This window comes from Castanea sativa, chromosome 5 (genome assembly GCF_040712315.1).
Source record: "Castanea sativa cultivar Marrone di Chiusa Pesio chromosome 5, ASM4071231v1".
Classification (NCBI taxonomy): domain Eukaryota; kingdom Viridiplantae; phylum Streptophyta; class Magnoliopsida; order Fagales; family Fagaceae; genus Castanea; species Castanea sativa.
The window spans coordinates 30,085,057-30,098,985 of record NC_134017.1 but is presented as its reverse complement, the minus strand read 5'-3'; the positions used below and the strand labels follow the sequence as shown (position 1 = coordinate 30,098,985).

Here is a 13,929-nt window from a genome sequence, read left to right as displayed (position 1 = left end):
AACCGTAAAAATATTTCTGCAGAAAAAACAACTCAGCAATACAGTAAAATAAACTTTGAGCATTTCACAGATTAAGAGGAAACATTAGAATCGTCATCCATTAGCTCTAGGGAAGAGTCTTCTAATACAATAATATGAGGGAAAAATTCTATGATAACAATTACATCATAACCATGAATAGTAAATGAATAGATAAACATTATGGGTTCCATGATAGCAAATAATGAGGAAAGCTTAGTGTGAGATGAAGGGAGAGAGAGAGATCTCAGCTAGTGCAGCAAGGTCATTATGGTGCCAAAGCATGTTCTTGGATGTAGTATATGTAATGAGTAGGGAGGTCCATTTGTGAGAGGCATGAGTAATGAGTGAGAGTGTATAGTAGGGTTGCTGAACTTTCTGCTGGGGAGGTGCTGTATGTTTTTAAGTAGAGGTATGAGAGGTGTTTTTGAGATATGAGTGGGGGAACTCAGTTTCCATGCTTGAGAATGAAAGTTTTGTGACTTAGAACTTTGCTGGGATTTTGAGGAGCTGAAGCAGAAGGGCTTTTGTGAGAATTTTTCTCTGTGAGTGAGTTTCTTGGTATGTCCTTGTTCCCCCCCCCCCCCTCCTTAAGGCATTAATGGAGGGTTCTATTTATAGTTGAGATTTAGGGGGCAATTGGCAAATAACCTTTGCTCAATCTTCCCCAATCTTCAGAAAATCCTTAGGGATTCATTTTTAGAATGTTAGCTAAGAATGGTAAGCTTGACCATTTGAAGACTCTTGCTGTTTTTGGGTAATATCAGTTGGGTTTCTGACTTAGCATTAATGCTGATTAGTCTTGACTGTTGGGGTTGGAGCATACATTAAGCTAATGACCTTGGTTGTGCTACTTACTAGATTCAGAGCTCCCAAAGGCAGGTTGCATCACCCCAAGCCAGGTGTCAACCTTGGAGCCTTTGCTGGAACTCTGCTGGGATCCCCTTGGTGCCCTCCAAGCCACATTTCCCTAAGCTTCCCCATGAGGGGTCCATGTGCTTGGTCCATGAACCCGAAAATACACATTTTTAGCATGAAAAATAAGCTGATTTCAGCTTGCTTCAGGAGCTTTAATGGCTGCCTTTGCTGTTTGACCGAATGGGTTGGAGGAGGAAGAGGAGATGGCTGGCTGAAGTGCTTTTAGCTTCTGGTCAAGTCTTTTCAGCTTTGTGTCAAGTCTTTTTAGCTTTATGTCAAGTTTGTTTCAGCTAGTGGAGGAAGGATTCAACCTCTGATGGACACATGTACTGTGCTAACTTGATTGGACAGGTTGGAACTTGATGGGAGTGGTCTTCAGCTGCTGAATTTGTGCTGAGTGTTGGCTGGTTAGCTCACGTGAGCTCCAGCTGCTGGGGCTTGAGTGTGGCCTGGGCTGGTCACAGCTGGGCTTTATATTTGGGCTTGTTTGGGCTTGACCATTCCTACAAAATGAAGAGTTTTTCCATGGATGATGTACACAGGCTTTTATAAACTTTGCAAGAGAAGTATTTCCTAAAGGATGAATATTAATATTCCCCATGAGTAAGGGATTTGGTATATGTGAAATAATTATTAAGATAACATTTAGGTTTTATAAGTATGTGCCAAAGATAGTATTTGGGCTCTTAGGAATAGTTGAAATAGTTGCCAAAATAACATTGGGCTTTATGAAATAGTTGAAAACATTACTTGGGCTTTATGAAATAGTTGCCAAGTATTATTTGTGCTTTGTAGAAATAGTTGCCAAATATTATTTGGGCTTTGGAAATAGTTGTCAAATATTATTTGGGCTTTTAGAAATAGTTGCCAAAATAATATTGGGCTTTTAGAAATAGTTGCCAAAGTGACATTGGGCTTTCTAGAAATAGTTGCCAAATGATATTTTGGGCTTTAGGAAATAGTTGCCAAATAATATTGGGCTTTATGAAATAGTGGAAATGGTTGCCAAAAATAATATTGGGTTTTATGAAATAGTTGCCAAATAAAAATTTGGGCTTTGTAAAATAGTGCCAAATATTATTTGGGCTTTTAGAAATAGTTTCCAAAATAATATTGGGCTTTTAGAAATAGTTGCCAAATTGACATTTGGGCTTTTAGACATAGTTGCCATATATTATTTGGGCTTTAGGAAATAGTGGCCAAATATTATTTGGGTTTTGTGGAAATAGTTTGCCAAATTAATATTTAGGCTTTGTAAAATAGTTTGCCAAATTAATATTTAGGCTTTGTAAAATAGTTTGCCAAATTAATATTTGGGCTTTGTAAAATAGTGCCAAATTAGTATTTGGGCTTTGTAAAATAGTTTGAGATTTTGTAAAGATATTGCCGTGTAGCAACGGACTTTGTAAGATTGTCGTGTAGCAACGGACTTAAAGGTGCTGTGTAGTAACGGGCTTAGTAAGGTGCCGTGTAGCGACGGGCTTTAAAGTGCCGTGTAGCAACGGGCATAGTAAGGTGTCATGTAGCAACGAGCTTAAATGTGCCGTGTAACAACGGGCTTAGAGGTGCCGTGTAGCAACGGGCTTAGAAAGGTGCTGTATAGCAACGGGCTTAGTAAAGGGTTCTGTTAGGCTTTTTGGGTCTTGCCCACAAGTTTAATAATTTTGGGCTTTCTGTGGAGGAAGTATAATTTCGTGGCGCAATGTGGGTAGCAATGTGATGGGTAATTTTGTGAAAACCCAAGTTGGGTAATATGTGGAATATAATGGGTAATTTTGTGAGAGGACCCAAAGTAATTTGTGAGGCTTATATATGTAAGAAATATTTGTGGGAGCCCAATAACATGGAGAATATTTAAGTAATATGTGGGAGATATTTATGTGGACTTTAAAATAATTCTTGGGCTTGTGTGGATATTTTGTGAGTGGGCTAAAGAAATTAGGGCCCAAAAATTTGTACCTCAACAGTGACCTTGGCATTGATCTTACCAGATGCAACAGCTATTATTGAAAGAGCTTTTTCAGCAATGACATAATTAAAAATCGACTACGCAACCGAATGAGAGATCAATAGATGAATGATTGTTTAGAAAGATATATTTAAGACTATTGAGTGTGACAAAAATCATGCAGCGATTTCAAAATATAAAAAATCGTTGAAGGCAATTGAGTAAATTAAGCTAAGTGTGAAAAGCCAAATTAAAGTTTACATTTTATGTTAGATTCTATATGTCAATTACATTAGCAAACAGTTGCTTATTTATTTTGTTATTAATATTGATTAATTTTTGTAGATTAGTTTTTTACTTTTAATCTTGCCCCTGACTTAAATTCTTGGCTTTGCCACTGCTTATATGGCTTAATTTTTGAGGTAAAGAGAGATGTTTTTCGCTTAGGTACCTTCAAATGGTGGTGAAACTCAGGTTAACAATATTCTATGTGAAGAACATTAGATAATGGTTATGGAATAAACGGTACTATTATTATGGCTATGTATAAGACTTTGGATGGTAGTATTTTGGCTATGGAACAATTTTAGTGAAACAGGTCGTCCGACCCAATCCAGCTCGTAATCGATTGACCCAGCCCGTTTCTAACGGTTTAAAATTACCCAAACCCGATTAACCAGGCCCGTTGGTCATGTCATTGTCTACCGCGATTTGTTCAAGGTTTTATATAATCAGCACTCAGCAGAACAAAACTCAAAAACAAGGGGGAAAAAAAAAAAATGCTTTGTTCAATCACCAGCAGACGGTTCATCTCTGTCTTCTTTCCACTTTCTCAATCTTTGTCAACCAAACCCATTTCACAATCCCACACTGATTTCGATCCCACCGCAGTCCACGAAACCCTCTACTCCTACTGCAATGACTGGAAGCGTGCTCTCGATTTCTTCAACTGGGTCCAAACCCAATCCCATTTCCAACACACAACTCATACGTACAATCGTATGCTCGACATTCTATGTAAGTTCTTCGAATTCCAGCTTTCTTGGGATTTAATTCATCGAATGAAAACAAACCCATTTTCCAAACCAGACCATACCACCTTTCGGATTTTTTTTAAGCGATATATATGTGCACATTTAGTTACAGAAGCTGTAGGTATTTACGATTCATTAGAAGAGTTTGGTTTGAAGGATGAGATGTCTTTTTGTAATCTTATTGATGCTTTGTGTGAGTACAAGCATGTGGTTGAGGCCTATGATTTGTGTTTTGGGAAGAACAAGAAGTTTGGTGTTGATACGAAGAATACCAAGATTTATAATATGATTCTTCGCGGGTGGTTTAAGATGGGATGGTGGAGTAAGTGTAGGGAGTTTTGGGAAGAGATGGATCAAATGGGTGTTCGTAAAGATTTGCATTCTTATTCGATATATATGGATATAATGTGCAAGAGTGGGAAGCCATGGAAGGCTGTGAAGTTGTATAAGGAGATGAAGAAGAAGGGTATAAGGTTGGATGTGGTGGCGTATAATACAGTTATTCGTGCTGTTGGTCTTTCGGAGGGTGTGGATTGTTCTGTTCGAGTGTTTAAGGAAATGAGGGACTTCGGTTGTAAGCCCGAGGTTGCGACTTATAATACGATTATAAAGCTGTTTTGTGAAAATGGTAGATATAAGGAGGCTTATGAGTTGCTCGATCGAATGCATGAGAAGGGTTGTGTACCAGATGTTATCACGTTCAATTGCATTTTTAGATGTCTTGAGAAGCCCAGAGAGATTCTTAGACTTCTCGATAGAATGATTGAAAGCGGGGTTCGTCCCAGGATGGATACTTATGTGATGCTTTTGAGAAAATTTGGGAGATGGGGGTTTCTTCGACCAGCCTTTATTGTGTGGGAGAAGATGGAGGAACTTGGGTGTAGTCCAGATGAGTCTGCTTACAATGCTTTGATTGATGCTTTGGTAGATAAAGGAATGGTAGATATGGCACGGAAGTATGATGAAAAGATGTTTGCAAAAGGGCTTTCGGCTAAACCAAGGGAGGAGCTTGGGACAAAGCTTGTGAGTGTAGGATCTCATGACAGTGATTTATGAGTAGCATGTTTATCTGAGGATGAAATTTGTAATTTATTGGTGTGATCTGAAGATACACAGTGCTGACATGCAAAGTGGATATACCTCAAGATCGTGACAAAGACTGCTAGCTGCTACATGCTGGTGAAAGAGTATGCTGCATTAATGGGGGATCTGTTAAGTGTTTGTGATGGGCCCATACTAAAGTGGATGCGCTTTCCCTATCTATACCTTACAAGTGAATGTTAAAAGCTTTCTGGCTAAAGGATGTTCATGTCATCTACACAAGCTCGGGTATAAATCTAATCCTTTTTTGCTTAATTGTAATCATTTATGTATTCCTTCGTAAGTATATTTGATTGGTCAATGAATTCTAAAAACTCAAGTCTTATCTAGACATTTAATGTTTGAGAGAGTTGTTTATTAAAAGAAAAAAACTTTTATGGATGTGATAAGTATCTTGAAAGTTGAGATGCTTAAAAGGAGAAAAATTACTCTTTCAGTGCATGTTGTTATATTGTTAGTAGTTGTGGGGATGTTCTCTACTTATTCTTTTTAAAATACTGGATTCTGTTTTTTATATTATATTTGATTGGATTTGGAGATGGAGGATTCAGATTTAACTTAGAGAAAAATTTTTCCTTACTAACTTATATACTCTCTTTCTCTCTCTTTTATGTCATATTTAATTAGTTCTAGAGAGGAATGGTTTTTTAGGCTGCGTTTGTTTAGGTGTAAAATAATTTCAGGTGAAAATATTTTTAGGTGTTTGGTGGCATTTTAAAAAATACTTTGAAAAATATTTTCAGGTGTTTGGTTGTGTTCTTGAAAATATTATAGAAAACACATTTTCTACTTATTGCTCACATTTTCTCAGCTTCCAATCAAATATATAACATCATTTCTCAGCAGAGAAACACAAAAGAAACAAAACCCAAAAAAAAAAAAAAAATCATCAAATCAGCCAAAATAGCTATTGAAGCTACCATATTTTACATGAGCATCCAAACACACGTGATGGTGTAAAATAATTTCCGGAAGTTATTTACTCCCAAAACAAACGCAGCCCTAGTGAAACTCTCCTTTTGTTTCTTAGAGCATTAGCAGCCGGGGATGCAAAAAAGTTCTATTTTGCATCCTCAAAAACTTACTTTATCTATTTTACCATCTCATTATACAACTCCTCTAACATCCCAATTTCTATTTTTACATCCAACTGATTAAAATAATATAAACTACTTAATAAAATAATATAAAAAAAATACTAATTTCTCTCTCTTCTCCCATCTCACTCTTTCCTCCCTCCAGCAGCTCAGCCACCCACCAGTCCACCACCCCACCACCACACACACCCCACAGCAACCACCAAAAAAAAAACCAGCAACCCCACAGTCCCCACCACCGATACACACCACCACCACCTCTAACACCCACCCACCACCCCACCACCACCGCTAAACGGCACCCACAGAACAAATCAGCCAAAATACCCATGAACACCTACCAATCTCAAAACCGATTCAACCCAAGCCAAAATACCCATCACCTGCAACCAATCTCCACACCGATTCAACCCAAGCCAGAATACCCATCGCTTGCAACCGATTTAACCTAAGCCCCAACTGATTCAACCCAAGCCACGACTCCACCACTGAAACACCGACCACCATCGGAGCTGAAACCCAAACGACTGAAGAGGGAGAGACAACTGAAAGCCAAACCCAATCTCCACCACCCAAACCCGATCTCCACTGTGAAACCCAGCCAACACCCAAACGACCACCACCAATCCAACCCAGCAACCACTGATACATCCCACCACTTTAAACCCAATAACCACCAATTCAACCCAACAAAGAAGAGAGAAAAAAAAAAAATCAAAATAGAGAGAAGAGGGGAGAGACAGAAAAATGGAGATAGAAAAGAGGGATGGTCAGAGAACAGAGAAAAAAGGGAGAAAGAGAGAATAAAAAATTAGATTTTAAGTTTACAACCTGTGAACAGTAGGTTGTATATTTAGAACCTTACTGTTCACGGGTGACATAATATTTTACATATACCAATCCGGATGGAGCATTTTTTTGAAGTTTTGGTTGTAAAATAACAACTGGGGGGTGTTTACATCCCCCACTGCTAGTGCTCTTAGCTCTCTTTTTCTTTGTAATTAGTTTCTTTCCTCTGTTTTTGCTTTTCTCTCTCTTTTTGTAATCTTTGATATGCTTTGTGCTTCTTTGCATAAAGTATTTTTTTGAATATACGTTTTTCTTACTTATCAAAAAAAAAAAAAAATTGTCTTTTACTAACTAAATTAAAAATAAGTATTTTGATTTTTTTTTTTGGGAATGAATGAAATATGAGAAGTTTATTTTTGAACTAAGTGGAGTACTTTAAGCTTCCAATGATATTATTATTGCAAATGAGCTGTAAGTAAACCCACTTTATTCCTTACTATTGAAGGTTCAAATGTATCCTCTCTAGATGAATGTAAATTCTGAAATAGCTATTCATGGGTAAATCAATAAAGTTAACTTCTTTTTTTCTTTCCATGCAAAATTTAATGATTGTTCTAGAATCTGATGATTTTGATTGAAAATACTAGAAATATTTTTAATTTTTTGATAGGTAGAAAATACTAGAAACCATAGAAGTATAGATTCTTTAAAGTAGCTGTCATACCCGTATGGTCATATCTGATATATATCTATCATAGATATGCCAATATTCATTTTGTATATGTATCTGGCCTGATGATATTTTGGTCTTTACCATATTGGAAGAAGATGCAAACTTCCTTTTTTTGCATAGAGCAGCTCTATGTGGAAAAGGGTCTTTGCATGAGGTCCACTCAACACATTTGTCAAAAATCAATAAAGTGAACAATTTCTTTTTTCTTTCCATGAAAAATTTAATGATTGTGTGAGCATCTGATGATCGTGATGGAAGATACTAGAAAGCTAAGAAGAACAGATACTTTAGAGTAGCTGTCATACTTGTATGGCCATATCTGATATATATCTAACACATATATGTCAATATACATATTGTGTGTGTATCTGACCTGATGATAATTTGGTGTGTATACCATATTGAAAGACAATGCAAACCACATCTTTTTGCGTAGAGCAGCTCTATGTGAAAAAGGTGCTTTGCATGAGGTCCACTCAACACATTTGTCAAAAAATAGAACAAAGCCTCTGATTTTGTATCTCTCCCCTGAGATGGAATTGGCTAATGAGGGACCATCATAAGCCAAAGTTAATTTGTTATCACAGATATGATAGGATATGACATGGATGCCTTTAGGAATAAAAATGGACCTTTTTATTTTTTTATTTTTTAAAGGAAAAAGGGTTTTAATTTAACTGTAAACTATGGGATCTTGTGCTTCAGCCTTCAGAAAGTCAGAAATCTTCAAATACAAGAATTCTGAGAATGTCAAGCATGGATCATGTGTTCTTTTGTTATCTATAGCATCTATGTTAGTTTCATTATTCTATCTTAAGTTTTTTGATAGGATTATTCTATGTATTATATGCTTTTTGATGTTTTTCATCTATCTTTAAACTAAACATTAGCATAATATGCATTTAAAAATACTTATTTATTTTTTGATAGGTATATTTAAAAATACTTATTTATATATCAATTAGTTAACGTGTCCTTGTTGAGTTACATCATATCCTAGGTTTTCAAGAATTGATGTATTGCTTTGTTCCTATCATATCATACTCATGCCCAATATCTTTACCAGCTAGAAACTCTAAAATCTAAGTCAGAATGCAGTTTTGGATCTCAACTTGTAACTTGTTCTAATGCTCAGCATTGGAATTTGTCCACAAATCACTCATTTCCCTCATTCTTGTTTGTCATGAAATTTACAGCAAGTTTTCTTGTTACATTTTCATCTCCTCCCCGCCCTCTGTTGTCTTCACATTTATGTATGGCTATTGAGCTATCCCATTACATTTGGTTTCTCAATTAATGATATCCGTCAGTTTTCACAGAAAAACCTCTGGACTATACTGCAGGGCTGCCTAATATGAGCATATGTTCAGAGTGGTGGTTCTTTGGGAGCATCGTCATCTCAATCAAAATCTTTAGCAAATGAATAGCACAAATACCCTAATATGGCTAGGGAAGTCATTTTCAGGTGATCGGCACATATAACCACTAAGCACATAGGCACCCAGAAGCCTGCAAAATTAATGTGCACAAACCCTGTTATAGATAAATGAAGGAGAATCTGGTTGCAGAAAGGAGGATGAAAAGTTATGGTAGCTAGCAGGAAATAGTGATGTGCTGATACAAATTAAAATAAATTCTATGAAGCTATTTTAAAGATGTAGAGGAAGTGTGCTGAATCTTGTACAAGAAAAAGGTTATAATTGAAATAAGCTTTGGTGCTTATGCAAGCAAGCATCTGAAACCATTCCTCATCTTCCTTATGTGCCTCTGAGAAATCAGTTTAATTGGTCTCTTCTTCTCTGTAAGTTTCAGTAAGCATGTGATTCTCTTGATCTTTCTGCGAATTTGGAGGAAAGTAAAAAATAATTTCCCAGGAAAGGAACATGAACAGGACTGTGGGAGAGTTAACAGTAAGTTTTTTCCAGACAAAAGACTCCCACAAAGTGTAGGTAGCCAATAGAGCTGTGAAGCTAGTTGGTGAGTTTTATGCAGAAAGTTGGCTCTTAAAGCAGATATTAGTTTGCAAACTTTTAGTTCTAGGAGATGCTTCATTGGCAACAACCAGGAATGGGGTTTTCAAAATATTTCTGGAAAATCCTTTGACATCAACACAAGGATTGTTTAGTTCACTGTAACAGTGGAGGCTGTGGCAGCTAGAGAAGGCATCAGTTTTGTTGAAGGTGGTGCTTGGAAAGTCATTTAAAATCTGAAGACAGGTCCCTTAAGGATGACTCTCAGGTAATTCTAAAGGAATGCATTCTTATGATGAGTTATGTTTGTCTGGTTCAGCTCTGCCTAGAGAGTTAAAAAAAGTGGGAAGCATGCCTAGAAAATGCTCATTTTTGTATTGATGTGCACATTTCAGGATACTCCCTTGATTCAGGGAGCACGAAAACAATTTTATTTAGTTTTAAAAGTCAAATTGTATTTTTTTTTCCGTTGGATTTTATTTTAGGTCTGTTTTTTGACAGGGAGATTTTATTTTAGGTCTTACTAGTTAAAATTATTTGTATTGTATTTAATTTTTTAGAGTCAAGGTTATTTTCATAATTCAATAGTTGGGATTGTCCCTACGTCAAATTGGATTAGCTCTAGTCCTAAAAGTCTACATAAGGGGGCTATTGTACTCCAATTGGATAGTTTGCTTGATTAATAAAAATTTCAATTGGAATGACCTCCAATGGCCTGGTATGGATTTAGGACAACTCTAGGTGCCCATAACTAGCTTTTCTATCCTTCTTGTTAATTCCAAACAATTCAAATTGTTGATTCTTATGTCTATTTATTTTTACATTTTGTTTTATCCGCAAATTTCTTGGAAGAAAGAATTTTGTGCTGCACCATTTCCTTTGTTGTAACTATTGTCTCAATTTTTGCTGCAGACACTAAATTTTTACCGAAAAATTCTCAAACTTTCTCACAAACTTATCTTACCGGGATCCATTACAACATAGAAGCTACTTAACTTATGTGGCCAAAATGGGTATTTGCCCATTTCGCCCAAAAGATGTAGCAAAATGCCCCTATTCTGAAATTATCTAGCAAAATACCCATAATTTAAAACTCAATTTTTAGAAAATCGAGTTCCAATGTAAAACTCGATTTGATGAAAATCGAGTTATTTGAAAAAATTCACATGGAACTCGAGTTAAGTTTGATTGCCTATAACTTGATTTTTTTTAAATCGAGTTTCATGTAAAACTCGATTTTTAGAAAGTCGAGTTTCAAAACAAGGGTATTTTCCTAGATAGTTTCAGAACAGTAGCATTTTACTACATCTTTTTGGCGAAAGGGGCAAAAGCCCATTTTTGCCTAACTTAGGTGAAAAAGTTGGTGACAGACTTTTCCTATCATCTCAACAATTAGGACAATTAACTAAAGCCATAACTTGCCAGCAACTTGTTCATGTGGCGACTTGACTTTTCCTATTGTCTCAACAATTTTGGAGCTGCATGAACCTACCACTCACAACTTGTCACAAGACCAAGGTGTGACAAAAATCTCCCGTTTGGTGCATTATGACTAAGGGGGCCATGCCCCCCTCCCCCCCCCAACTTAAAAGTTGATATATATATATATATGACTCCTCTATGTTATCCTAAATTCTTCGAAAAAAAAATTCAAGTATATAACATTTTGGCCCCTCCTATCCTTCGATTAAAATAGGTTTACAATTCTATTAGTGACAAACTAATTGGATATTCATCAACCTATGATAATCACATAATTATTGTAACAATTATCTCAAAATTTTAATTGAAAAAAAATGTTAGAAAAAATTGCAACATTTTGCTCTTTCATCGTTATTTTTTTATTTAAAAAAACCTTCTCTTACTTACTTTGCCCTTGATGATGGAGAAGTTGTGTTTCTGTTCTTCATCCTCAATGAATTATACACCAATAAATTTGCATCTGAACAATTTAGACTGAATTTATAGGTAATCCACATGGTGCACATGGGTGAGTCATTGACTCTTTTCTTAGCAACTCTCTCTCTCTTCCATATCTTCTCAGATTTCCTCTATTTGATTCGCCTTTCTATTTTTCTTTTATACTTCAGTTGTCTCTGAAGGTCAGTGCTTCGCGGAATTCATATTGCCAGTCCAAAATTATTTTACTCCTTGCACCAATTCCAAGAAGAACCCGTGTACGGCTAAAAGCCTTACTCTTTGCAACATGTATGGCTAAACTATGTTTCTAGTACTAGTTTACACTAATTATGTACATAATATGAATATAATATATAAAATAAAAACGTACTACCCACCTACCCGGCTTTTTTTATAAAATAACTATAAAATCTAAACAATATTATTAGTTAGCTAACGTTTGAAACTAATTTGGTTTCTAACAAATCGAGTTCAAAAGACTCGATTTTGGGCTTATAAATCGAGTACATTGTGCTCGATCCATTGCGCCAGCAGCTAAGGTGGACAAAGTGTCCACCTGTAAATCGAGTTCATTGGACTCAGTTTTCAAAATCGAGTCCAAAGGACTCGAGTTTCCATCTAGTCCCACCACCTCAAGCTTTGTCACGTGCTTGATCACGCAGATCTCTTTAATAGAAATCGAGTCTAATAGACTCGATTTTGAGTCTGGTCGCCACCTGGACAACTCGAGTATATTAGACTCGATTTCTCTTGAATGGACATTGAGTCTACTAAACTCGATTTTCATAACTGGTTCCCAGCCAGTCCACGTGTCATGTGGGTCCCAATTGAGACATTTTTCCCCCTTTACTCGGCTCACACCCTCTCTTCACTCAGTCACAACTTTCCTCTCTTCACTCACACAACACTCATAACTTGCCTCTCATCACTCACGAAACACTCACACTCAACTTTCATCAACTCTCACAGGTAATGTTTTTACGATATTGAGAATATTTTTTGTTAGTTAATATTGTGGTTATTTGCTAGGTTATTTTTTTAAGAAACAATTAGAACATATTAGGAAAATTTTTGTTTTTTTGTTTGTTAGTGTAAATATTGTGATTAATTTATTTGTTAGTATATTGTGAGTAGTTTATTTGTTAGTGGGTCCTATGATTTTTGTGAAGTTGGGTTGGAATTAGTCTTCAAAGTTTGAAGATTTTTTATCAGGATCTGACGATTGTATTTGATACTGAACATCGTTATTTTAGCTTCAATTTTTTTTTGACTTTCTATGGATATGACTATTTAATTCTGGATTGGATTGTTCTCCATAAAAAATAAAAAAATAAAAATAAAAATTCTGGATTGGATTTTGCAAGAACAATTAGTATGATGAATGTGCTATTGAGCTAGTAGTTAATTAACTATTGGCTATAGCTTAGATCAGGTGGTTGGGTTTGAGCTGTTTCTCTGTTTGGGGACCTTGTATTCGTCTGCTAGAATTGAAGACGGTGGCGTCCATTTATTGAATTGTATATTTTTTCCCATCAATTTTATATGTGGAGAAATTACTATGTCTTGTTATCTTTTGTTAAACACCTTATATAGGTCTTGGTATACCATGTTTCTTTTTATTCCATTTAAGTTTTGTGTAAACTCAGTTTTTTTTTTTTTTTTTCATTGGTGCGGTTTTTTTTTATTCACATGTTTGATTGTATCTTTGTTTTAGTAAATATATTTGTATAATAATTTGCTATTGTCTAGTGCAGGATGAGAGGGAAGTCTTGCCTCCAAATTCAGAGGTTACAGGTGCAGCTACTGCTATCACTGCTGCTTCTCATGGGATTGAAGTAGCAATGGAGTTTAAGCCAGTTGAGCATCCGAGTGAACCTCTTGACACTGATATACCAATTCAATGTCCATTACCTGAACCTTCAATTCTTAATGTAAGCTCAAAACTTGGTGTGCCTTCTAGAATGTTCTGTTATACATTGCAAAGGGTGCAGGCAAATGTGTATGTGTGTGTTTGTGGCACATTGTTGGTTTGGTTTGCTCTAGATAGACTAGTTTGGATAGTTAACATTAGAAACATTTTTTTATTTGCGTCTCAATTTGACATTTTTGTCATCCTTATTAGCAGAGGAAGTATTTTCTCTAGTGGAAATCTAACCAAAAGATTGTCAAGAAAACTAAAAACAGCATGCATGATTACTTATTGTTTTGTGCATCTTCAGAGTTTTGTAAAAAGCATTTTTTCCTTCAGCATTAAAATTTGCTGTGGATCCAAGAACACAGTACAAGTAAGGCAATTTAAGGTATTAGAAGAATTTGCTAAGAAGCCTCCTGGGCATGAGGATAAGTACATTAATTTCAAGTTTCAAACTGATATTTGGGGATCAATTAAAATAAAATAAAA

General features: G+C 35.9%; 1 protein-coding gene across 1 annotated transcript; it reads left to right on the top strand.

Annotated features, from left to right (window-relative positions):
• The first annotated feature begins 3,649 nt into the window (after positions 1–3,649).
• LOC142633830 (pentatricopeptide repeat-containing protein At1g80550, mitochondrial) lies at positions 3,650–5,245 on the top strand. Its single transcript, XM_075808077.1, has one exon. It carries the CDS (start codon positions 3,664–3,666, stop codon positions 4,972–4,974), a length of 1,311 nt encoding a protein of 436 aa, XP_075664192.1. The 5' UTR covers positions 3,650–3,663; the 3' UTR covers positions 4,975–5,245.
• Positions 5,246–13,929: the final 8,684 nt, after the last annotated feature.